Source organism: Elgaria multicarinata, chromosome 6 (assembly GCF_023053635.1).
Source record: "Elgaria multicarinata webbii isolate HBS135686 ecotype San Diego chromosome 6, rElgMul1.1.pri, whole genome shotgun sequence".
In the NCBI taxonomy this organism is placed as follows: domain Eukaryota; kingdom Metazoa; phylum Chordata; class Lepidosauria; order Squamata; family Anguidae; genus Elgaria; species Elgaria multicarinata.
The window spans coordinates 78593872-78620153 of NC_086176.1; the positions used below are offsets into that span (position 1 = coordinate 78593872).

The 26282-nt window shown below is 38.8% G+C and overlaps 1 protein-coding gene across 3 annotated transcripts in view; it reads right to left on the reverse strand.

Annotated features, from left to right (window-relative positions):
- Positions 1-26282, reverse strand: part of RASA1 (RAS p21 protein activator 1) — a 51879-nt gene that overhangs the window by 18722 nt on the left and 6875 nt on the right. For all 3 annotated transcript variants that reach the window (XR_010025602.1, XM_063129639.1, XM_063129640.1), the window contains exons 2-11: positions 20124-20276; positions 17785-17920; positions 14949-15019; positions 12459-12576; positions 11187-11218; positions 10374-10426; positions 9570-9720; positions 3129-3207; positions 1802-1922; positions 724-880 (exon numbers count right to left, since the gene is read on the reverse strand). Coding sequence is in view for 2 of the 3 variants with exons in the window: in XM_063129639.1 (XP_062985709.1) it covers positions 724-880; positions 1802-1922; positions 3129-3207; positions 9570-9720; positions 10374-10426; positions 11187-11218; positions 12459-12576; positions 14949-15019; positions 17785-17920; positions 20124-20276 (1071 nt within the window). In the remaining variant the exon portion in view is untranslated. The remainder of the gene's footprint in view (positions 1-723; positions 881-1801; positions 1923-3128; positions 3208-9569; positions 9721-10373; positions 10427-11186; positions 11219-12458; positions 12577-14948; positions 15020-17784; positions 17921-20123; positions 20277-26282) is intronic.

A 26282-nucleotide genomic window follows, 5' to 3' on the forward strand; every position in this document is an offset into this window, starting at 1 on the left:
AAGTCTAAATGTTTCAATGGATTTTCACAGAATACTGATACTGAAACATTTTCAAATTTCAGAGAATATGAGAGATTGAGGAGAGAGTACTCTGGCTTTAAGAAAACTATTTTCCTAAATAATCTAAAAAACTAAACACAGCAAATAGCATCCTTTCATATTAGCAACATCTACGTGATATGTAAGTGAAGGTAGAGGGTACATTTTATACACAAAAATCTGAAACCACGTCACTGAAAAGGATGACAGGAATGTATTGGGGGGGAAAACCTCTCCAAAGATTAAACAAAGTTTATTTGCATGCACGGCTGGCATAAGGAAGGTGTTACGTGTTCGGACTTAAGGCCTTACTTTTTTTCAGCTTCATGGAATCTGAAGATTCCATAGATTTGTAAGGGATCTCATAGGCCACTTAGCCCACTCCCAAGCCAATGCAGAAAATCCACTGCTACAGCTTCAGTTATAGGTGGCCATCCAGCCTCTGGGTGAGTGTCTCAAAGGAAAATCTACCACCTTCTGAAGCAGTCTGTTCTGATGTGAAAAGCTTGTCTAGTTGAAATTCCTCTTATAATTTGAACCAATTGGTTTGTTCCAACCCTCTGGAACAATAAATCTGTGCCATCATTTATGATCCATCATCACCTCTGTGATAACCCTTCAGATATATGAAAATAGCTATCATATAACCTATCATATAATTAAATATAGTAGCTATTACCTTACCTGCCAAACAGACTATCATGAACACCATAGACAGAACATACACTAAGATCTATCAGTCCTTTGGGTTTAGTGGCACGTTTTTCACTTTCAAAATAAATAAGTTGAGCATCATTCCCCTCTAAAATAAAGTACAAGTTCTTCCATCGCTTTCCTTTACCTGAAAAACAACCATACATATTTGGTGAAAGACGAATGAAGTTGTCGATTCCACTCATTTCTTCCCAACATTAAGTTTATACTTTTTCCTGCATCAGTCTGCAGTTTAAGTATTTTCGTGCACATTTCTCCTATTATATGCATTTTATATGCACTTTTCCAAATATATGCATATTTTGTAGATGGTTTTTCCCTATGTCAATGCCACTGTGTGCACTTTCCCTTAATATAGACATTTTCTCAACTGCATCACAAAATTTGAAAAAGCTCAAATACCACAATGTAACTGTGCTCCAGTTTCTATGTAGGTTCAGGAAGTGTGAATTTGATTGGAATTGCAATAAAAATTCTCACCCATCCCTAATCACTGGCTGTCAAATTCAGATTTCTAAGACTTAGGGGATGAAGTTGCTAGACTATTATACGTTTTGCTCTATTACCATATAAAACCCAATACAGTTGAAAGCAATCCAATTTGCTTTATCATACTAATCAGAATAATGTGTGTTCATATTACCAATACCAATTCAAAATGAATTGCAACAATTCAGAACACTGCATAAAACAAGCATGTGGTCAATTTCAAATTTAGCTCCTCATAGGGAGAACTGTATGGGGCAGGGGTGGGGAGAGAAGAGATGTCTTATCTTCCTGGTAGTTTTGTTGGTATTATGGCTTTGCCTGTAGGTAAGATTTCAGGCTGTGTTTCAGTAAACAGAAGACAAATCACAGGTTGACTGTAGAAGAATGTTGTCTATCCTGCATGTGCCTGTGTGTGAGACAGACACGCACACACATTACTAGACGTGCATGAAAGTGATTAGAGCTCTTTGCCACAGGGCTCCTCAAGCATAGCAAAATTCGTTCAGGCGGCAGAAATCCACAGCTATTCCAAGCAAACTCAGTTGTGCACTATACTTACTTTTTTTCAGAAGATACCCTTTTTTAACAATGTTTTTATAGAATGCATCCTTAGTTTTACGACGAATTGTATTGTAAATTTCTTTTCCATCCACTGCATCATTAAGCACCTGTCCTTGATGCTGGCAGAGGAAACAAGCATACATTAGTTTTCCAATTTGAAATGCAAACATTTGCAATTACTACAGCAGCATCTGTATACATTTTGCATCACTTAAAAACAGGATTTTTTTTTTAGTCATCCACCCCACACCATCAAACTACAAGATCAAAATAGCATTGAACTGAAGACTGCATGAGCCTATCCAGATCCAAAGAACTTCCTCCGAGACTGTTCCATGGGTCCCTCTGCCATCAAAGAAAGGCAAGACTCAAGATAAGGGAATTTTCAGAGGTGGCATCCTGCCTTTGGAATGCTCTTCCCAAAGAGGCTCATCTAGAATTGACAGTGTTATCATTTTGGGGGCAGGCGTTTTAGGTATCTTATATAATACGGCAGTGTAAGCGTGATTGATTTTGCTCATTTTTGTTTTATAATGAGACTTGAGCAGTGCCAATGTGCAGAATATTTTTGAAGAAGTTCAGATCTTGAGCTTTAATAGCAACTATTTTACTCCACACCAAACAGGCAGAGCAGCCCCTCCACCAGTGGGATGAACAGCCCTGCTCAGCCAATCAGTGTGGCGGAAAGGCAGGCCCTGTGTGCAGCTGCCTCATTTTGTCTGTCGCTGCTAGCAGGGAGGAGGAAGGTGACAGAGGCAGCCAATCCATGGGCACCTGTTTCGTGGGAGCTTTATTGTACTTTTGCAAACCTTGGGGTTTGCAAAAATCTGCTGATACCTCTCCCCTTGTGTGTGGATTATACCGTTTTGGCTACATCACTGGTGCTTTGAGAATGAGTTGACAGATTACTGTTTTACAGATTTTATTGTTTTAAAATTTAGATCTGGGAGCTGCCCTCCGGGATTGAAAAGTGGGATAAAAATGCATGAAATAAAATAAAAAAGGGCCATGAAATCAAAATATAGTTACAGATAATAGGGATTTAAGTGGTCTGAGAAATAAAATAATCTTTATTGTGACAGCAATCAGCTTTACCATTGATAACATTAATATCAATCTATGAGATTCTCTAAAACCAGATCACCATACAATATCTACTTTTATCAACATGCATGCAATTGTGAGGCCAAATACATATCCTCAACTGTGGATTATAAATCAACAGACATGATCTGCCCTCCTGTTTGTACAAATCCCCCTTTGACATTATCTCTCTCAATTACAAGTGATTTATTGTTAAGATTAGATTGCATGCAATGACTCACCTGCATTGGAACAGGATCTTTAAGATAGTATCCTTCAACAATTTGTTCTTTTCTATAGTGCTCAATGATGTCAGCAATACTGTTAAAAACAATAACAACCAGGGATTTCTGAATAAATTTTACGCTACTTTATAAAACTGAACATGAAATGACAATCCTAAACTTAGATACATTTAATAAAGAAATACAATCACTGCAAGAATGTGCGTTTAGACTGATATACCTAAAAGTGTTTTTGCCCAAAATGTAAAACTCCAATTCTGAAAAACATATTTGTCTTGATATATCCAAATTCAGACCAAAAAACATGAGAATCCAAAATATCAACACTAAGAACATAGGCCTAAATCCAACAAAAAAAGCATGCCTATATCTGTATTGGATTTAGGTCCCAGTAACTCTAATATAGGTTGAACCAAATTTAGTCAACACATAGAGTAGGCCCACTAAAAGTAACAGAATGTTTTAATCATCATTGACTCGTCACATTGATTTTAATATGTCTCATCTAATTATATCCAAGTGTGGATCCAAACCATTGACAGAGTTTAAAGGAATATTCAGAAGTTCAAACTGACACCATTTCCCCCCATGTTTAAGTAAAGGGAAAAAATATCCCCACCTTTCCAGCCAGGCTGAAAACTAATTTTATTACAGTATTTTTCCAAATTTCCCTGCAACTGGGGAAGAGGAATAGTTGTCACTTTAGCATGCAAAGCAATTTATTTCTAGGAGAGTGGGAATATGAAACAGAGAAACCCCTTAAGAGATTATGCAAACTGCACTTTGAAATCATCGAGTTATCATGTAAACTTTATTCAATTAGCTTAGTTATTTTACAGGTGGGGAAATTACATTCTAATTACCATATATGACTAGGTTCCACAGGATTGGAAAAGTTATGGAAGAAACCTGATATTCTATACATTTTATTTATTGATATGTTATTCTTATCAGCCTAGTTCACTCGTCACAATGTCCTAGAATTTTTTCAACTCTGACTTGTCAAGGAAGAGACAAGCCAGAGTTCCTGGTTCACACATGACAAAGCATCCCTGGTTGTTTAGCAATAGCCCAGAATTTTTTTAAAAAATCAGGGTTGTTCTGACATATGAACTCGGCTATTGAAACACATTTGAATAAAGTTAGTGAGCATAACCAACAAACGCCCCAAAAGTCTGTTTTTACATTTTCAATATCAACCTAACATGTAATAAAACTTGTAACAGATTTTAAAAGTACATTGAACAGAAATGTTAACAAAGCATACATAGCAAGACTCTTGTGGCTCAAGTGACACTTTCACAAATTTGTTATCCATATTCACAAAAATAATAACAGATGGATTGTCATTTTGGGAAGTCAGAAGGTAATTCAAAAGCTGCTTCCAATACTTCTACAGACTTCGCTCAATAAAAATAATATATTTTAATACCCCACAATGCCCTAGAGGGAAATTACATTGTGGTAAATTAAAATGGTGGCTAAAAAATAGAAGAGGGGTCCAAGAAAGGCATCAGTCATGCACCCTAGTAGTTTATAGAATAACAGGTGCCAACACCAGCCTTTCCCTCCTCCCCCTCCAAAGCAAGCTAGTAACTGTTGGCTTACTTAAAAGGCTGCTATAAAGCATTTGAGCATAACTCTGAGAAAAGTGCTACATTGCGGGCGCCAGTGGTAGGGGCCAGTTACACATGCACTACCACCAGCAGACCTGGGGCACCAAGACAAGAATCCTATTGAATCCAACCCAATGTTCCTATGAAATGCTAAATACTGCTATTTTAGATTTAAGAGTTTTATTTTACCTATTCGTAAAGAAACTGTAAACTGAACTTTACAAGCTCAGATTATACACACAAATGAAGCAGACAATTACAAATGTGATGAACATGTGAAAACACAAAACTGCAAAACAGAGTTCGGAGGGGAGTGGCTTATGGCTGGAGGACAAATAGCGAAACTGTATTTAAACTTGCTGTAATCCACACCCCCCCCAGAAAAGTCAGAAAGAAACTTTTAATTAAAAAATGTGAAAATACAAAGCAACATCTTGCCATGAAGCTTTCAGATAACAAACTTCAATGAATGCTGAAAAAAAATCATAATTTTCACAAATCTACCGGTCATTAGCCTTTTAAAAAAATGAGCATTCCCCCAACCTAAAGAACAAACAAACAAAACACCTGTGGATATAACTCAATATAGATTGCATCGGTATATAATCTCCATGCTGTGTCTTATAAAACTTTAAATAAAGCTAAATAACCTATCTATTGCAAGAATATATTCCCAGTGCATTTTCTGAGGTGGAGGGTTTGAATTACATGGTAAATGTGCTAAAGTGGCAGGAATTGAACTGGATCTAAAAGGTTTTTTTCCATAGTCTCCTGGCTAGCACTAATTCTTGCAAAATGTAGCCCAGAAAGCTATTTCTAGCCTTTCACAGCAAATCATGCTTCCTACTGGTAGGGAAACAATCCCTATGTTGAAGTTACCAGCTAACAGCTAACAGAAGAGATGATGCCATCAGGAAAGTTAGCAATTAGCATGTGTTTGGCTCTACTATACAGTAAAGAGAACTTTTGGAAGAAGAATTTAAAGCTGACACAGTGTTTAATGAAGTTTCACAGTATATTAAATTAGTAAGGCAGGAATAGTAAGTTGGATTGAAGCAAGTGAAAATTGATTCAAAGAGTTAACAGGAATTTATCTGCATTTGCAGAGCAACTGATTTGTAATATGAAGTACTATGAAAAGGCAAATATAGTAGTTGGGATCTGTAGTACCCAAGAGGTTGCCACTGCCCAGTGATCTTTGACTTAAAAAGAATTAGAATAGTAGATTCTACCACAAACTCCCTTTGAAACTCTTAATTTTAACAGCAGTTTACTATGTGACAGAGGTCTTGCTCCAGAAGCATAAGTTCAAAGCCTGGTGTAGACTAGGAACCCATCTTCTTGTTAACAAGACAGAGGCTTGTCTAGACTTCACTAGGGTTGGTGACCCAAGAGGAGATAGTCCAGGTATAAATAAACGTGAATAAGCTTATGTTGGTGATGAGCCATCACTGATATCATGTGGGCTGAGACCAGGCCAAATGGCAAGGCCATTTATTAGTAGTCTGGTTTTTGGTAAGCAAACCAGAGGTATCCTTTGTTGCCAGGCAACAAGCATATGCAAGTAGGCCTCCATGAGGCCAATGGAGATGAGATATTAATCCACGTGGAGGGCCTCCTTTATTGTATGGAAGCTTTCCATCCAAAAGGTGTGGTACGTCACAATGTTGTTGAGATACTTCAGTTCTTCGGAACAATAAAGTTCAAGTAGAACCCTGATATTTTGTCAATGGCAGGGAGAAATTTGACGGCTCCTATCTCAAGCAAATGCTGCATGATTTCCCTAACAATTTCTTGCTTGGTTTGAGAACTGGAGGCTTGGGAAAGCAAAACCTTTCCTTTGGTTTGCACAGGGACTCTGCAGAATAGCCCTACTTGACAAGATTGACACCCCAGAGGTCTGTGAACACCCAGGTTGTTAGGAAGCACCGGAGTCTCCCTCCTAAATAAGAGATTAATGGTGTCAGAATTGTTGACTGTCATCTTTGATGGGCTGGAATGCTATGGGTCTGAAGAAGCCAGTAGAGCAAATTCTAGTCTGGTTGGTTTGGAATTCCTGTAATCCCTAGGATGAAAGAAACTCTGGAATGCATTCATTAGTTTGAACGGCAAGATAGATCTGTCTAAAAGACCTTTCCTTGTCTTTCTTGTATGGAGGAGGTATGATCTTTTTGTATCTAGTCTCCACTATAACATCTTTGACTGTCTCCTCCCAAAAAATGTGTGTACCCTTGAAGGGCACTGTGGCTTAAGTTTCTCCTGGAAGAAGCATCCACATTCCAATGCTTCAACAAAGTAAACTTCTGTTGACCATAATGGCTACTATGGATCTAGATGCAAACAAAATGGTATCCACAAAGTAGTATATTTTAATCAATTTAACAACCTTACTGGAAGGATGGAGAGGGGGAAATAATGGCTTCGATCCACAGTTGACTGAGTGAAACTCTACTTATCCAATGGGGCTTTCCAACTCCCTCTCCCACTGCAGCTTCCTATGCTCCCAAGAACTGCTCCTGAGGGTCAGGGGAAGATGGGCATAAGAAGCTGCATCTAGAGGGTGTTGGATCCTGGAATGGATCCTGGTTATGTTTTCCATTGATTTGTTAATTGCTGAGGATCTGGAAGAACAGAAGACTCAGCAGAAACTTAAAGGTCAACTCTACACCTGGACATTGAGTGTCATAATTGAATAATTGTCTAACTGATTGTCTTCAATTAAGGGTTGCAAGGAGTTGCATCATTGTACAGGTTGTCTATAAAAGTAAATGTGTTTTCATGTTCACCCTACTTCCATGTCCCTTACCCACTTGATGTGAGCTGTATTGACTGACCGTTTGTAAGTATTTGTATCTGTACTGCCATAACTAAATTATATATTTATTTGCCAGTAAAAGGTTTATTTTAACCTACATGAATCTTTGTCTTAATTAACGTCTTTGCTGACTTGGCTGAGAACCGCTGCAATCTCTGCTAGTCTCTGGAAGGCCCAGACAGAGACTTAACACAAAAGGTTATGTGCCAGAAACCCAGTCTGTGCCATAACTCAACAGAGGGGACAATTAGCGGAAGCTGGGGGAGGGGCGCTTTGCATACCCAGAAGTCCCTTTCCGCCCATGCAATGTAAGCCAACGTTTTCAATATCTGATAAAGACACTATCACTGGTGAGAAAAAAGTTAAGACTTGAGTTCCATAATGATATGTAACAACACCTTCAGGTTCATAAATAACTGAAGTCCCCGGATATCTATACAGCATAATTCAAACAGGATACAGCAGAGAATGTTTTATTTCTTTTTCTTTTCTTTTTTACCCTTCTCTCACTAAGGGTATGTCTACACCAGGGGAGGATCTCGCTATATGGTGATCACGAGATCCTCCCCCTCAGTCCACATGCGGCATGCAGCTCCCTGGAAGGAAGGAGGACGTTGCGGACGTCTTTTTTTTTTTTTTTTTTAAGATGAGCACACGAACACTCCAATGAAAAGGTAATCTTATTTTTTTAAAAAAAACAAATCTGCTTCCCCCACCCTACCCCCAATGGGCAGAGAGCGCCTGAGGAGTTCCGTGCCCAGTTCCCGGCTCCTCACGTTTACTCACGAGGAGCCAGGACAGCTGCCCACACCTCCCACGGTCTTGGGACGATCCCGAGACCGCGGGAAAAACCAGGCTAAAAGCCATCCTGTAATCCCGGGGAAATGGAGGGATCATTCCTCCCTGCCCCTGGGATCCCCTGTGCTTCATGTGGATGCACAGAGATGATCCCGGAGCAATCCCTGGGATAAAGCATGGTCGACATACCCTAAGTCAACTTACAAATCCAATCCTATGGAAAATAGGGGTTTTATTGAATAATGAAACAAAATGTCAGAATCCTGTTCCATACATGTCAAGGTTTTCAAATGGAAGACTTCTACTGCTATACTCCTAATAAACTAGACAACTAGAGAATGGGCAAAAGACAGTTTACCTTTACAAAGGCTGAAATTGCTGCTAGCTGGATTTTCAATGAGGATGTCTGGAGGCCAGACAGATTTAATGAAGAAGGTACTCAAGTAGCTTGTATGTGGTTTATGCAAAAGGATCCAATTGTTTAGCCTCATATCATCTTCCACTTGAAGTCCTATGACAGTCCAATGAACTTCTCAGCTAGGAGAACTTGATACTTTCTTAGTCACACCAGCTGCAGGATCTCTAACCACTCAGAAGCCAAGCTGGAAGCGAGAGAAATTCTCGGTTGGGATGGATATAAATTCCCTGGTTCAGGTTTGGCAAATTCCATCATCTGTGGGTTAGGGAAATGTCCATCTTCTTTGGAAGAGGGAGCTAACTCATCACTACTAAGAAGAGCTGATCAAACACATTAAGGTCTAGATTGTCATGTCTTTTAGAACTTGAAAGTAAGATTTATTTAAAGGTAATCGTATCAGTGAGAAACACTATCCATCCAAAATTTCCTCTCATGCTTAAAGTTAAATTCTATACCCAGAAGGTATTTCTGTTATCCACTAAGCAAGTTCAATGTGTGTGTTTTTTAAAGAAACATGGGGCTATTTTTTCCTAGCATATCTGCTCTTATGTCAGACCAAGCCTTTTCATATTCCTAAAAATCTCAGAAAGAACATATATCCTTGTTTATTTTTTAAGACACATACACAGTTTCTATTTCGCCTGTTCCATACATGTTGAATTCTGAATCTCTAGAATTCATGATTAAGAACCATCTGCAAATTCAGTGTTCGAATTTCAAAGCAACAGCATATATCAACCCAACAACACAGAACACAGCTTATAAATAGGCCTTAATATTCTAGAACATACCTGTTATAGTACCTGCCCCCCATCATAAACTGGTTGTTTGGCGTTGGGCATATTTTAAAACGCTGTATATTCTCACTGGTTCGGAAGTAGAGAGAGTAATCTCCAGGTGTATTATCAGAAGGTCTCACAAGAAAACTTGACACCTGACCAACTAATAGCAAAAGAATAAAGAAAAAGCACTTCACTCCTCACTTTATTTAATTTTACTATCGCAGTGTTAGTCTAATAGCTTTATTCAACTCATCTGGAATTTGTCAGGTACAAAGGGAAATTCAGACAAGTGCAAAAAGTCAATGACTTCATTCACACAACACAATATGCCAGGGTGGGTTGTGAGCCATGTTTGTTTCCGAGTGGCTTGTTCTTTTGTTCAAACTTGGCCAGAATGGCTTGTTCGTGGTTGACAAACTATGCTGCCAGATTCAGACAACATGGCACACTTCTCATCATGGCTTATTGTATTGTGCAAACCCAGTCATTCTATCTGTTAATCAATGCCATTCACGAATCCTTCCTAAAAGAGCCCAAGCTAACTCTATATGAAAATTATTCCTCCAACATCCTCCAACATGTACTGTAAGTTAGAAATAAAACCTTTGCTGACAGAATATACTTTTATAGTAGACCATGCAAACAATTACTAGAATACATGGCTTTTTACTTGCATTAGGCAGGGTTTTTTTTAATCACTTTATGCCCCATAATAAAAACTCTTAACATCCCCCCACTACAAATCAAGTAGTATAGTCAATACAAAAGTAGTGTATAGATACTATATTCTATTAATTATATTTACACAAGTACCTGTCATCAGCAAATTGTAAGCCTCTTGTTTGGAGATTTTCCCATGGAACCATCTTAAATATGAGGAATTAGAAAATATTACAACACATACCAGTTTGCTTTAGACAATATTATATATCACCTAGGAATGACTGAAGCATCTATATTTTACAGCTCAAAGTTCACAAAGAGATAGATCTAGCACACAAATATTTGGATTCAGATCACTTTTATGGTATAATTTTGTTTACGAAACCATGATTTACAGAATTTAAGTAATAACCATTTTCTGTCACACCGGCTGGATTAAATTTCAGCAAAACATTTGGTAGGCAACAATGCAAAAGCTGTAATTCTTTCCCATATGAAATAGAACTAAAATTGCTTTCAGCATCTTGCTCTACCACTGAACTGTTCAGGAAATATTTCAAAACCACAGGCATATCTCCACTGCTCTTCTTTTATCCAGATTAAAATAACCCATTCATATCAAAGGATTTGTGTTCTAGACATTTTATCATCTTCATAGAAATCCTCTCAATTTGTCCACGTACATTTTAAATACTGTGGCCAATGCTGAACAGAGCAATAAAGTTAAGACTTACCAGCTCAGATTAGAGTGGTACGTTTCCTTCACAATTTTTGGAAACAATTCTCTTTGCACTCTAAAAGTAACACTGGACTTTTGTGACACATATCTTTTTATAGTATCTTACTTTCTATGTATATCACTTAACACCTTAATATTAGGACAGAATATCCGTTCTGTTCCCTGGAACTTCAGCCTTAGCATATTAAGAATTCTAGAATTTGAATTCTAGAAAGTACACTTACATTTTTCCTTCATGTGGATCTTCTTCTCGTCCCTAATGAAAACAAGCCACAAAAATTGCAAACATGACAAAGCCATACAAGTAAACAAACAATAAAGCATTTATAAACTAAGCAGAACTAAAATAATTTTGAAACTTGAACCATTTGAGTTATCTGAAATTAACAGTGCAATCCTAGGCATATTTTCATCAAGCACTGTATTTGATGGGGCTTATGCCAGGGAAGTGTTCACAGCATTACAGCCAGAGACACGCAAATATTTTACGTCTGCCCCAGAAAACAAACCACACAGCTAAGAAAGGATTGCTTTTGTCTTCCGCAACAACTATAAATATGGTCTAATGTTTATCGATCCAATAACAGTGAGATCATGGCCTAACTTTATTGACTCAATAACAGCATGCCAAGCCTTACATAGCAGGATTATGCCAACATTGTGTGCTGGGAAATAAAATGCAATTGGCTCAGCCACAAAGGTAAAGAAAGACTTCATTTGAAAATGTAAAATATATTGGGGCACTCAATTGTAACCCCTCACCCAAACTAGCCCTTCATATCTGCATTCTATCTTATAGGAATGTAGAAAACTACTTCACCCTGGAAGCAGTGACAATATAGACCTTTTTAATAGTACCCAAATGGTAATGATGAGCAGTACCTTACTGAATTTTTTTGTACTTTACTGACCCCCTACTGAAGGGTTTTTTAACACACCTATAACACACAAAACAAGCTCAATTTTTCAGGATTTCTTTACAAAAATTTCAGACAATCCACACTGTAGTAACTATTTTGGTTACACTGATTCAGTTCATAGCGTCAATTTGCATGCACAGCCAAGCCATGCTTTCACATTACAGAAATGAGCCCTGCATTCATATGCACTCTGCTTAGTTATTTCCTGATTTGTGGCAAACCACAGATTATTGTTACATCTGAACCAGAAAACTATAGTTTTCACCAGCTCTGAAAACCGGAATTCCTAGCTTGTATAGGTAACAGAAATTGTAATTTATTGGTTAGAACGCATAGATGGAACTAGCTTACTAAGCAAATTTTGCAAGGGGACATTTTGTGAACACAAAGCTATGTGTTCACATCTGAACTAATCCACAGCTAGGAATGAAGAAGAAATCTGTATCATTTGCTTTCAATGACTAATGAAAAATTGGAAAATTAGTTGCATTTGTTTAGGTTACCTGCCTATTTTATATTTTTACTGTTATTTTTAAAATTTCAGTGCCTAAATACTCCTTGATTAGCATAACTTACCACTTCTTCCACTAGGTCTTCTACTATAAGGCCTTGCTCATCTGTACGTAGGTTTGTAACCCACATCCATCCATCTTCTAATTCATTGTGGACAATAAACATATCTCCTTTGAGGAAGCTGCAGGTAATTAAGGTTATGAAACAGATTCTATTTAGACCAAAAGGCTGACAAGCTGTGTTATACAATTATCATCCTGATAAAACTTCTTCTATGTCCCTGGAAATCAACTGCACTTTAAAAAAATGCACCATCTACCACCAACTGCCCTGCAGGAAGTCCTGATTACTTAATATATGCTGTTATTTATTGTGTTCTTGGGGGGGGGGGGGAGTAATGTTACATGTAAACTGGCTTGTTCAAATTATCACATTCTGAAGTGTATTTCATAAGTTTTTTTAAAAAAATGAAGAGATGCTAAGACAAAATGAGATATATTACAGCATTGATTCCTACATGGATTTTTTTTTATCAGTGAACCTCATCTTTGTATACGTGAAAATTTGTGGCTAGCACTTAGGACCATCAGTTCTAGCATTTTTGTTGCAGCAGTGGCAAGTGAGATGACTCTGAAGAGTCCTATACCAATTTAATGGCCAACACATTTATTGTTGCATTAGCTTTTGTGGACCAAAGACCATTTCCTCAAGGGAGTGAAATGTTATCCTCAATTGGTAGGCATATAAATGCACATGGATTCAGAGAGAAAAAATGTGAACAGAGGGCCCAAAAAGTTTGACACATTTCTAGTGTAGAGCCAAATAGATCTTAGCTTCTACACACTTGTATCTCTATAAAAGCACGGCAGATGTACCACTACCCTGTCCATGTCATGGCCTTTTATGTTCATTTGTTTATGTCTTTCCTCTGTACACATTTATTCACACACAAGATTCAGTGTGACATTTCATACATCTGATGAAGACCACAAAAGGTTGCACTTCAGCAACTTCCCCAACCTGGTACCTTCCAGATGTGTTGTGGAAGACTGCATTACAGTAAATGTGTTAGCCTTTAAAATACCACAGGAGACTTCTGTTGTTGTTTAGGGTGCCCATATGAAAAGGAGGACAGGGCTCCTGTACCCTTAACATTTATATTGAAAAAGGAATTTCAGCAGGTGTCATCTGTATGCATGCAGCACATGGTGAAATTTCCTCTTCATCACAACAGTTAAAGCTCCAGCAGCCCTGTCCTCTTTCTATCTGGTCAAGAGGACAGGGCTCCTGCACCTTTAACTGTTGCAATGAAGAGGGAATTTCACAAGGTGCTGCATGCATACAAATGACACCTGTGGTCCTCCTTTTCATATGGTCACCCTATATGTTGTTACTACAGACTACCGCTCTAGAACTAGAGAAGTTTGATGTTCACAAGCAGAACATTACAGAGACAGCCATTCTGTTTTGTCTTCAGTATGCAATATTTAAAATATGCCACTTCATTCCCGATATCTCATTCAAATATCCTAACTACTAATCTTTTATAGATCTCCATAACATTGCCTAATCCTTTTGAAAGGCATATGAACTGTTAGCTATCACCACAAATTATACACAATGTTAATAATGTACTATGTGAAGTACTTGGCTTCACCTTTTCTGACCCTATCGCTAATCAACTTTATTAGGTGCTGCCAAATTCTATTATTTTGAGATTACCCATCTGTAATTTCATAAAATTCTTTCATGTCCTTCTTCATCATTTTTTTAAAAAATCCACAGCGTCAAGCTTCCAGGAACCTCTTTTTGTCTTTATAGCACTAAGCTCATTCTTAAATTAACAATAAAACCATAGCTCAAAACCTTTTTACAAGGGCCATATTCAAGCACCAGGTGTAGTGGATGAAGGGGAATAGTTGGCTGTAACTGACAGCTTGATTTTGCCAACATTCTTAAATCATAAGCCTGCCTTTTAAAATAGTTTCAGTGGCTAACAGGGCAATACTATATACATCTATTCAAACATAAATACAACCAAATTCAATAGAGCTTACTCCCAGGTACTGATATATTTTAGGAACTATCCTGGGTTATTAACAGTACAATCCTAAGCATGTCTACTCAGAAGTAAGTCCCACTAGCTCAATAACTCTTACTGCCAGTAAAGTGTAAAGGACTGTAGCCTTAAGCCTAAACTGGACCTTACACTGCTCTAAATTTTATGATAATACACCATTTCCACTAGTTAGGCAGAGTTCTCTCCGCACTTTATCATCAACCACCTTGCTATTTATTTTTATATTCTTCACCAAGGTGCTAGGTCCTAGGGCTTATTTTCTGCCCCCAAAAGCAATCCTTACATTGAAACAGAAAAACTATGAAAACCATGAAATTCAACCAGTTCTCAAACCACTTAAAAGAGAAAAAACAGCTCACCATTCTCAATAACTCTAATATAAATATTACCAAATGTGTTCTTAAACACAAACGTAGCTTATTGTTGCACCCATTATCACCACATGCAGTATTGATAATTCTTACAAACTATACCTTATTTCATCCGTTTCTGGCACTTTAGTGTATGGTAGAATAGCTCGGACTCTCCTGCGGTCCTCAACTGGCTATAAAAAACAAAAATGGTCTGCTATTAGGCAAGACTTCAAATCTTGACTGCAATGTGAGCAATGTGGGTTCAAGACAAAGGATCCAATACACTAGACTAGATCCTGAATATGTACAGCTGATTTATAGACAAGCGCTCCCTAGACTACTGATTCCTTTAGTAAGACAGTATCTAAAGTCAGCTAGAGGTTAAATGTTTTTTAAAGTCACAATATTTGTTGACAATATTTTGTCAAAGTCAACAGAAAGACGAAATGCTCATTCAGCCTTCAGAAGTGTAAAACATTTATCAGAACTAAAAAAAAGCTCAAATCCAAACTAACAATGAAACAAGAAAAATTGAATTTCTTTCGAGCTTTGATCATATTAAGCAGCTTCCTGGGTTAAGTCTTTTGTAACTCAAGCAAACAAAATATTTGCATTATTTGTGTTATATACTCCCATGAATTAGTTCAAGTAGTAGCCAGCATATTCACTAGCCTCATGGACAAATTATTTTGCCATATGAAAATAAGCAGAGTACTGCATTTAGCTACTTCACTACAGCGTATTTTATATTACTAGGGGGGTTCAAACTGGGGTACCACAGAAGTCCCACCAATATGAAGTTTAAACTTTATTAGAAGGGCAAATGTGATCTATTGTGACTCCCATTTTACTATTTTCCACTTGTTGATGTGGTCAAAGTACCCAAGAGACAGCAGTAAAAGCACAGGGAACTATAGCACCATATGGCTTCTTCTTTATTAATGCTAGTATCAGGCACAGTGGGCCTTTCCACTCTTTCAGTCCCATAACATTCCAATGGAGTGAGATGAAGTGATAGGAGAGGAAGGCCCTGAGCTGTAATCCTGTTGAGATCTTAGAGGTTCTCTACAATGCCTGTCTTCTCACAGAGGGAGAGACAGGAAGGGAGGGGAGCTGATCCCCAATGCTGTTTGGCCCCAGCAGGATGAAGCTTTTCCTCCTCTGCTTCCTATCTTCATCCATGCAGGAAGGGAAGCAAGCAGATTTGTTTCAGAACTTTCTGAACCGAGTATTTAATCTTATTTTTCCTACCATGCAGGATGAATCATAGCACCAGAATATTTTTCTAGCACAGCAAAAGAAGGATTTTTTGAAAGCAGTCATGTCCATCACTGAATATTTCTATAGTACCCAGTTACCTGCTAATATATACAAAGCCACTGTACATTCCTTGTGATGTAAAGTTTATAGAAATGTTGAAGCCATGGGGAGAAAAAACAAGATTTCCCCCCCAAAAAAATGCAGGTTTGGGGGAAAATGGAAAAATATGCAAAACTTTTTTTAGCGCTCTTCAGAGATCTACAGTCATTTTGTTACTTTAGAAACAAAAAAAGTATTACATGTAACTAGGTTTTCCCAAAACATTAACGTTAAAAATAAACACTTAAAAGTAAATTCAGCAAAATTTGTAATTACTGTCTGAATGAACTATACTTTTAAGTTTAATATACTAAACATGATGGTTTGCTCATAAAATTAAGTTACATGTAATACATTTTAGCTTATTTCATGTCTGATCAGAGGAAACACCTAAATCATCCTAGAAGCCAGAAGAACCAGGAAATACTAGAGGCAGTCAAAGACTGGTCTATGCAACTGTTCACGAATAATTGGTTGGGGTAGAATTTAGGCAAATCTGGTCTGAAGGAATCACTACTAATAGTTAAATAAACTATGGAAGACTCTTACCTATTAGGAGTGGTAACCAAGCATATTTAAGTTAAGGATTTTTGAGCAATCTCAAACTGTTATTTGAAGAGTGATAAGTAATTCCCATTAATAAACCTATTACTTTTTGTTCTTTTTGAAAGGTTGTCTCTGGTGGTGATGTCAATCCCATGCCTACACCACCGGAACCAGGCTACTGTGCTTTTTTTTAACGATTTATTTTGTTGACAACAGTTAGTTTTTATCACTGAGGAAGCATTTTACAAAAGTAAGGTCTAATTATCAACTTTATTAAAGACCATAGCAACGAGTTTCACAGACCCAAACCTCAAAGGTCTTTTAAAAAAGAAACTAAGAAACACAGGTGGGATAATCCACACATTGTTCTATTGCTTGTAGTGGAGGTGGCAGATAACCCACAATGTTTGTTTTACATGCAGGTTTTAGAACTACTTTCAATGACTGCTACAGCGTCTAATCAGAACAGGCCCAGAAACAGAAGACTCTATACACCCAAACCCTAAATCCGTCAAGAATGCACATTTTCTTCACATATATTTTGACTCTTGTCATTATTGTAAAACTGAGCATGACTTGGAGCACTAAATGTCTATCAGTAAAAGACACATTAGATCAATTTAATAAGGAATGGAATAACTACGTTAAGAATCTTATAGATACGATTAAAAATCCATCTTCCCCTCTGGCTTCCAAAGTTCCAGAATTGTTAGATCTCTAGTCTTATGTAAAGGTCTTCCTATTTCATACTTTTTAGGAATTCGTTGGATGGAGGGGAGGCCATGCAGCAATATAAGAACACCTTGTCATTAACACTTTATTCTAAAATGAAGTACTTTATAATCCAAAATTATATTTTGGGGTGTGGGGGTGTGTATGTGTGTGAAAACCTGATTCTTGGGGGGAAACTCTCTCCTCCACCTCCCATTTTTCCTGTGTGTTTTTTTTCCTGGGCCTTCATTCCTATACACATTTTTAGAGCAAAATGGGTGTATTTGTAAACATTTCAGGAAAAAGCCAAACATTCCTTTAAAAAAAACAAAACACATACCTCTGGAGGTGCTACAGGAGACATCAACTTTTCCCCCTTAAGCAAACAAGATACATGGCTGTAATAACCTATTAGGTCAGAAAGTGAAGAAAACCGTCGTCCGCCAATGTAATAGTCACCACACATTGCAATAATCCTGGGAGAGAAATTTTTAACGGTCACTGTTAGTAGAATATTTAATAAGTTTACACAAATAAATTCAAAAATATATACTTTCACACTGCTTCAGTCTTTGTTGAACAGTAAGTTTTGAAAATGTTAAAGCAATGTCCCCAACCTGGTGCCCTCCAGATGTGCCCACCATCATCCCTGACAGTATTCCAAAACATCAGGGGATGTGAGGAGAATTCTGCTTTAAAGCATACATCTAACACTATGGCCCAGTTCACACACAATGACAACCCAAGGTTGTCTTTTTTAAAATATGACTTGTTTGAACGAGCCAATGTGAACAAGCCAACATGCTACTCACCACAGCTTGGCTCCTCCTGCCAGTGGAGCAGCAAAACAACCCAGGGACACACTATCCCTGAGTTGTTTATCATGACTTAAAAACTTGGAACTCTGGTTTATCTGAGGAGGGTTGTATTGTTTAGCTGTTCCCACTGGTAGGAGGAGCCAAGCAGGAGCGCTCGAGCTATGGTAACAAGTATGCCAGCTTGTTCATGACAACCCAGTTTTTTGTTGTTTTTTAAAGCCTTAGGCTGTTACTGCATATGAACCCGCCCTACACATGCATGCATTCAGAAACTTAAGAGTGAGATAGGTGTCTGTGTGTATACAAAGCTATATTAAAGTTTACTTAATGGTTCCATGTAGCAGAGAATAGATATGAAAGAACCCCATGCTAAAATTCTGAACCCTTATCTGGAACAACCCCTCCCTCCTCATAAAGAATCCCTTTACTTCCACCTACAGATACACAAAATTAATACATGGTAGGAAACCTCAGAAAAAGTGGAGAGCTTTCCTTCCTCAAAATTTGACAACTATTTTAAGGAGTTACAAGCCTCATTTTGATAAGATTTAATACACTTAAGCTTAAGAATTTAATTCATCCACTACACCTAGCACTATTTACCTATTTATCTGAGGCATTCAACAACTACCATTAGCAAACAGATCAAGTTGTGGTTTTCATACTGTGTTTCTTAGAACCCTTGCCCATCTACTAATCTTTCCCTGCAGTGCATATGCAGACCATGGTGGATGTGTCAGGCTTGCAACCAGTTACTGTTGGTTAACTATGGAGAGTAAGAATTGCACCCAGGAAATCAGATGAGTCCCTATCCTCCCATCTAGCCTTAAAAAAAAAAAAAAACTACTACTACTTAGATGGCTAGAAAGCTACTGATCAAAGATTCTCCCACCTCTTTCTAGAAGGTGGGGAAAGAACAACTCTTGAGCCCAACCTCCAGAATACAGGTATACATTCAAGACAGAGAGAAGAGACAGCTGTGGAGCATGTGGATAGTGCCTAGGCAGTTGCCAGTCTCCAAACAGCTGGAGCAGCCTTGCCTGATTCTCTCCCTATTTGCAAATTAAGGCTAGAAAGCCCAAGCTCCCTAATCTGAAATTACAGAGAGTGCCAAGCAGGGCCACCATGGTTGCTTAGATATTAGCAGCCACTCAAACATCTCACAGTTTGGTCCACATATATGTTTTCCCCCTCTGCAGATAGAGGAAAACGATGGCTACAGAGCACACAGCAGGACTACTAGTCCAGAGGAGACGTCTCAGGCTACTAGAACATTTCATCAGAGTAATAATTTATTATTTATTTATTTATTTATTGCATTTCTATACCTCCCAATAGCCGGAGCTCTCTGGGTGGTAATAAGGGATAGGAAAGGGGCAAAGCCCTAGCAAATGAAACATGATGAGCAATCAACCCTTGCAATATTATTTGAATTGCTTATGTATTTTCCAGGACACATTCTCAGTTCTTTCAGGGAATCAATGAGGTCCTGTGGACCTGACCCATGCATGAACTGAACATGTATCCTCAAACATGCTCCAGAATTCTCCACCATACATAGAGATTCCTTGGCAATCAATATGCAAAGAGTCTTCTGAAAGACAAAAACATGAAAAACACCAAGTTAAATGCATCACATCACTGTCCTCCAATACAGCTTCCTCCCCTCCCACTAGTACAACTATTGCACTCATTGCCTTCCCCCTCTCCATGTTGCTTCCTCTGCTGATTCTGTCCTCTGAAGTCTTGAATCAGGAAAAACAAAAGTCTCCAAATGACACATAGAGGCTTTGCTAAGCTTCAAAAGTGTATCTGTATAAACAATCAGCTTTTTCAAAAACATATCATATAAAATACTCACCTAAAGTGATTAACAACATTGGTTTTACTAAGAAATGAAAGCACAAATGATCCAGGCCTTCGATCACTCTCTCGAATAAGGTAACTTCCAGATTTCCCTGCTTGTCGAAGGCGTTCTTCTGCAATAGTTCTGTCAAGCTTTCCATGATACCACCTGGAAAACAAAGCATAAAGACATTGTATGTTAACTTCAACCCATTTGATAAAATGAAAGCATGTGAGCATGGAGTGGTTTAAATCTCCTATAGCCATCAGATACCGCAGCATAGTCACAAGTGTTTAAAGAGACGGGGGGTGGGGGGCTTAACTGAAGGCCTTGCAGAAGGCCTGCAGTGACTGCTATTACAATAAGCCAACTTTCCAGTGCTTTATGTTCTTTTTGGTAGTCATGAACAGAAGCAGCAGCACAGCAATGACTTATCCAAATAGCAGCAGAGAGGCTACAACTCTGTAAAATTCAGTAGGCCTTCAGTGTATAGCTATGTGTTGCATAATACTGAAGAGATGGCTGCTGTCAGCCTTCATGGTATTAATTCCTTGTTGATCACCAGTCTCCGCCCTGGTGATCAGTACTGTGAATGGTGTCAGGCATTATACTCATTACTGACCTAGAATCCTGCACAGACTCAGGAGATGGATGCAGGTATCAAGCTGGGGGAACTGCATACATAATTTTACTGTAAAAACTTCTAGAAACAAATTCTTCTGTGGGAAAATGTTCCTGCAAGCATACACAGGTAGAATATAAGGTGACCTGCCTCACACCTGGCCAAACCCACACTTCAGCTTGTGGGGCATAAACCCAACACCAGCTGGAACTATGAGACCAAATAGTAAAGAAGTGGTATTTGTTGCACTGCCTAGTAAGGCCACTGGCCACATACCACCACGGTGACATAAGTGCTAAACACTTAAACTATTTCTTCTGTGGCTGATAGAACTGGATATCTTTCTTGTACCTCCTCCAATCCGTTTCCACAGAGCTGGCCCATGACCTGATGATGGCAAGAATTAAGAATATGCACTGATCACCCATTGCTTGCCTCATTCTTGCCAAGCCCAGGTATAGTTTTGAAAGCCACTTGCTTTCATGGAAAATGTTTTCTATTTAAAAGTTAGAATTAAATATGTAGTGGGGGTGATTGTTTATCCTCATGACCGCCAATCCAAAGATCTCAGACACAGCCATATGCTATGTAATATAAAAAAGATGCTGCTGTGTTCGGCCTTCATAGCATCAATTACTTGTTGGAGGGCAAATGGTGTCATGCACTATGTTCGCTTTATTGCACTAGAATCCTGAAAGATGCACATGCTCAGGTGATGAACGGATCAAGCTGGGGGAACTGCATGCATAATTTTAGTGCAGGAAGGCTCTCTTCCAGAAACAAATCCAGCTGTAGAAAGATATTCCTGCATTGCAAGCAGATCACCACTGTTTGATAAGGCTGCTGATGTTTTGCAGAAGAATCTATAGCCAATGTAACAAGAAGTGTATGACGCTCCTTAAGAACTGGGATGGTAAGCAAGATTCATCACTCTGAAGTCAGTTCCCTGGCCATTGCCTTCTCTCTATTTTAATTTCTTTTAAAACCAAAAATATATAGGCTTAGGCCCTTTTTGGAGAGGGGCAATAATTAACTAAAATACCTTAAGAAAAATACTCAGGCTGGCTGGTCTATTTCTCTAAACTAATAATAAAAAACACAAAATCCTGATGAATTGGTGGTGAATTGGTTATATTTATATGTTTCTTAATGAAACATTTATATGTTTCATTAATCTTACTTCGGCATAATTTTGGCTAACAATAAATGAAAAAGTGGAACAGACCATGGAAGTAGGTCACACTTTGCAAACATGGCAGTAAACTGTTCTAATGAATATCCTGAGGAAACTCCTGTAGATAATACACCTCTAGAAAACAGGATACACACTAAAATGCCAGCCTTTGAAACAGTTCCGTATTTTTCTTGGGGTGGAGGTAAGCAAGTGGCAGCTTGATTCCTGGTAGATCAAAGTTATACTATAGTGCTCAAAAGCTACAAAGAAAATGATCTTGTAACTGTTTTTCCTCAGACCTATACCCTTCTCCCCAAACACTTTTTTGTAACATTGCTTTTGGGTAGCGTGTTGGCAGATGAAAAGATCTGGAGATCTCAAAAGTTTACACATTTCTTGTGTTCTTTAGGTTGGCCTAATAATGATTTTATACTGTTTGTTTTATACTTTGAATGGTTTTAGATTTTGTGAACCGCCCAGGGAGCTTCGACTATTGGGCGGTATAAAAATGCAATAAATAAATAAATATCAACACAGGTACCTTTATTTTGTTTTAGCTTGGAAAGAGGTCCTTCAGTGGTATTTATGTCCAAGCAAAGTACCATTCCAAACCTATCAACAGGAATTTAGGTGCAAATCTTATAAAAGTATTGGAATTTGATAGATGTTTAAATATGTTTTCTTATCATTATGTGGAGTGGAAAATTTCCTGATGTAATATTTTTCTGAAGATTTTAGAAATGTGTTTCATAAAATTAATTAGTAACATAAGAAATGGATACAATACCCATCAAAACATGCAACTGGAACAGATACAATACAGTCAAATTTAAAATCAGAAGTTGTAATTAACTTTTTCAGACAACTATCCTTAGGAAACACAAGGTGGGTTTGTATGTCACAACAACCCAGTTTGTTTTTTGTAAACAAGCAGGAATAAATGAGGGTGCTGGCTTCTACCACCCAATCATTCCTGCTAAAGGTAGGCAGAGCTAAGCAACTCAGGGATACTAAGTCCCCGAGTTGTTCAGCATGCTGTTTGGAACAGGAATTCAGGGTTGTTTGGGGAGAGACAGCCCAGAGTTAGAACAATCAGGCAGTGGGAACAAGCACACTCATTCACAACAATCCAGTTTTTTCCAAAACTGGATTGTTGTGACATGCAAACCATGTAATAGTGCCCTGGTTTGCCATACTTTAGGACTGTGCACTCAATCTATTTAGGCCAGTGAACAATTTTCTGGAAAATCCATATCAATGCATACTTGATTCCACAAATCTGGCTGCTACTGATGACCACCCCTGTTGATGTACACTCAGTTTTCCACAAATTTCAGGACCACAAGAGGGTTCCCTACCCTACCCTACCCCACCCCCAAGCCTTCTACCAAATGCAGGTAACTTGAGGAAAGAGCTATCAACTTCTCATATGCTAAATTCTGAAGCAGCAGCACAAGAGACTTTCACCCCATTTTCTCTCTCTGAAATCTGGCACAAAGAGAGAGGAAAGGACACTTCCTTCCTCAAGTGCTGTGACTGGGCATGACAAGGACAAGTGTTGTGTCTCACTTCAGACTGGGCTTTGGAGAAGGCAGAACAGCACAAGTCTCCCTTGCTGCTCTGAAGTCCAGTGTAAAGATAAAGAAGACCACTCCATTCCACCAAGATCTCTGCACATGGCAGAAGACTTGGGGAAAGGATCAGGTCAATGGCAATAATAAATAATTGTTGAACAGTAAAGCTAAGTTAAATTTTGTAAACTCCTGATCTCCCTTTTCTCTTAATTGACCAGGTTGGAGCATGCTGTTACACTTGGGGTCAGTTATTTCACCTCTTCCTTCAAACAACTGGAACACACTATGCATGCTTACTGGAGCAAGCTTACTTTTGAGGATTGCACAGGATTGCTCTGTAAATTTCATAAATATGCCAAATAGTACCATTTTATATAACACATTATGATATATTTTACATGGTTAAAACAGCAATGTAGCTAGGCTATCTCTGTCCAGATAAGGGCGTAGTTGGTATATCAACCTAAGCTGATAAAAGGTGCTCTTTGCCACTGAGTTCACCTGTGCCTCAAGTGACAGTTCTGGATCCAAGAGCACCCACAAACTACAGACCCGATCCTTTAGGGAGAGTGCAACCCCGTCCAGGACAGGGCAAACTTCACCTCGCCGGACAGATGAACCACCCGCTAACAGTATCTCCGTCTTGTCTGGATTGAGTCTCAGTTTGTTAGCCCTCATCCAGTCCATTACCGTGCCCAGGCATTGGTTCAGAACAGTCACTGCCTCACCTGGATTTGATGAAAAGGAAAGGTAGAGCTGGGTATTATCCGCATATTGATGACACCTCAGTCCACATTTCCGGATAACCTCCCCCAGTGGCTTCATGTATATGTTAAACAGCATAGGGGATAAGATAGAGCCCTGCGGAACCCCATGGCTTAGGAGCCACGGCACAGAGCAATAATCCCCCAGCACCACCTTCTGGAATCGGCCATCCAAGTAGGAGCAGAACCACTGCAGCGCAGTACCTCCAACTCCCAGCTCAGACAACCTATCCAGAAGGATACCATGGTCAATGGTATCGAAGGCCGCTGAGAGGTCCAGGAGAACCAACAGGGTCGCACTCCCCCTGTCTCTCTCCCGACAGAGGTCATCCCACAGGGCGACCAAGGCAGTTTCCATTCCAAAACCAGCCCTGAAACTCGATTGAAATGGATCTAGATAATCCGTTTCATTCAAGAGTGCCTGGAGTTGTCCTGCAACCACCCGCTCAAGCACCTTGCCCAGGAAGGGGATATTAGCCACCGGCCTGTAGTTGTTAACATCCTCCGGGTCCAGGTTAGGCTTCTTCAGGAGTGGTCTAATTACTGCCTCTTTTAAAGAGGCCGGCACCACTCCCTCTCTCAAGGAGGCATTTACAACCTCCTGGACCCAGCCGGCGATCCCCTCCTTATTTGATGTAATGAGCCACGAAGGGCAAGGGTCAAGCACACAGGTGGTCGACCGGACGTGGCCAAGCACCTTGTCCACATCCTCGGGCCTCACTAATTGAAACTCATCCAATAAAGCTGAACCGGACGGCGCTCTGAACGCCTCTACTAGTGGAGCTGCATTAAGTGTGCAGTACATTGATGGTGCTATATAAATAAATAATAATAATAAAAATAATAATAATAAGTGTGGTGTCCAATTCATGACGAATCTGAGCGACTTTATCTTCAAAGTGCCGTGCAAACTCGTCACAACATGCTACCGAGGGTTCAACTATCTCTCGCCCTGGCCCAGAGTGTAACAGGCCACGAACCAATACTGTTTTAAAAAACGGAGGGGGAGAAATGCCTAGTACACTTATATTACATATGACTCAGGAGGTGTCAATCACTTTACAGTAATATTTTTCAAATCCTCTGCACAAAGGGAATCAAACAAATTTACTTTTTCTGATGGGGGAGAAGATAGAGTTTAGATAAAAGCCTCATTAGTCAGTGTGTCTACAAACACTAGTTTTCAGGGCTTTCTAAATCTATTACTTGCTCAACAAAGTAAGAATATCTCTGCTGTGGAAAAGCATTATTTTCTCACAATGCTCTGGAAAACATCTAAAAGTTTTCAATAATTTAAACAAGACCTTCTTATGGTACAATAATAAAACAAATTAAACATGTAATGTAATAACCTTAAACACACCAACTACTGAGGTAAGATTCAGTCACTTTATATTACAGGTTTAAAAGCCTGCCCCTCATAATTTAACTTAAATTTAAAAAGGATTCACAGTGATTAACTTAGAATTTATTCACACAAGTTTGTAGCATATACAGTATTTGAGAATCTTCAGTTCTTGCCAAACAGCCTTCACTACTCCCTTATTAAATTACTTCTGAAGGACATTAGCAAGTAGTGGCATGCCCTAGGCAGGTGAGGAAGGGCATTTAAAACAAAGATGTTGAAACAAACACTTGACTCTGGAATCATGGTTCCCCAGAACACTGATTATTTTGCAAACAGATATGTTTTATCCTTGTGCTTAGTAAATTACGGAGTGAATTGGAGTGTATAAGAGAAGAGAGGAAGCACAAAAGCCAAGTCTTCCGCTGACATCTTTGCACAGTTTGCTGCTACATCTGAAGGGGGCAAGTTGAGGGAGAAATAGGCGGGGGAGCCCAAGGCTCAGATCAAACCATGGTTTGTTATTATTTATTTATGGCCCCGTTTGAATAGTTATATACAAAACTAAAGAAAAGATGTATTATTACTGCCCGATACCCTATGTGTTTCAAACAAAACTTTATTTCATTTCTATTTCATGCATGGTCCCCAAATACAAAAGACCACTGTCAATCTGCCACCTGGGATTATATTTA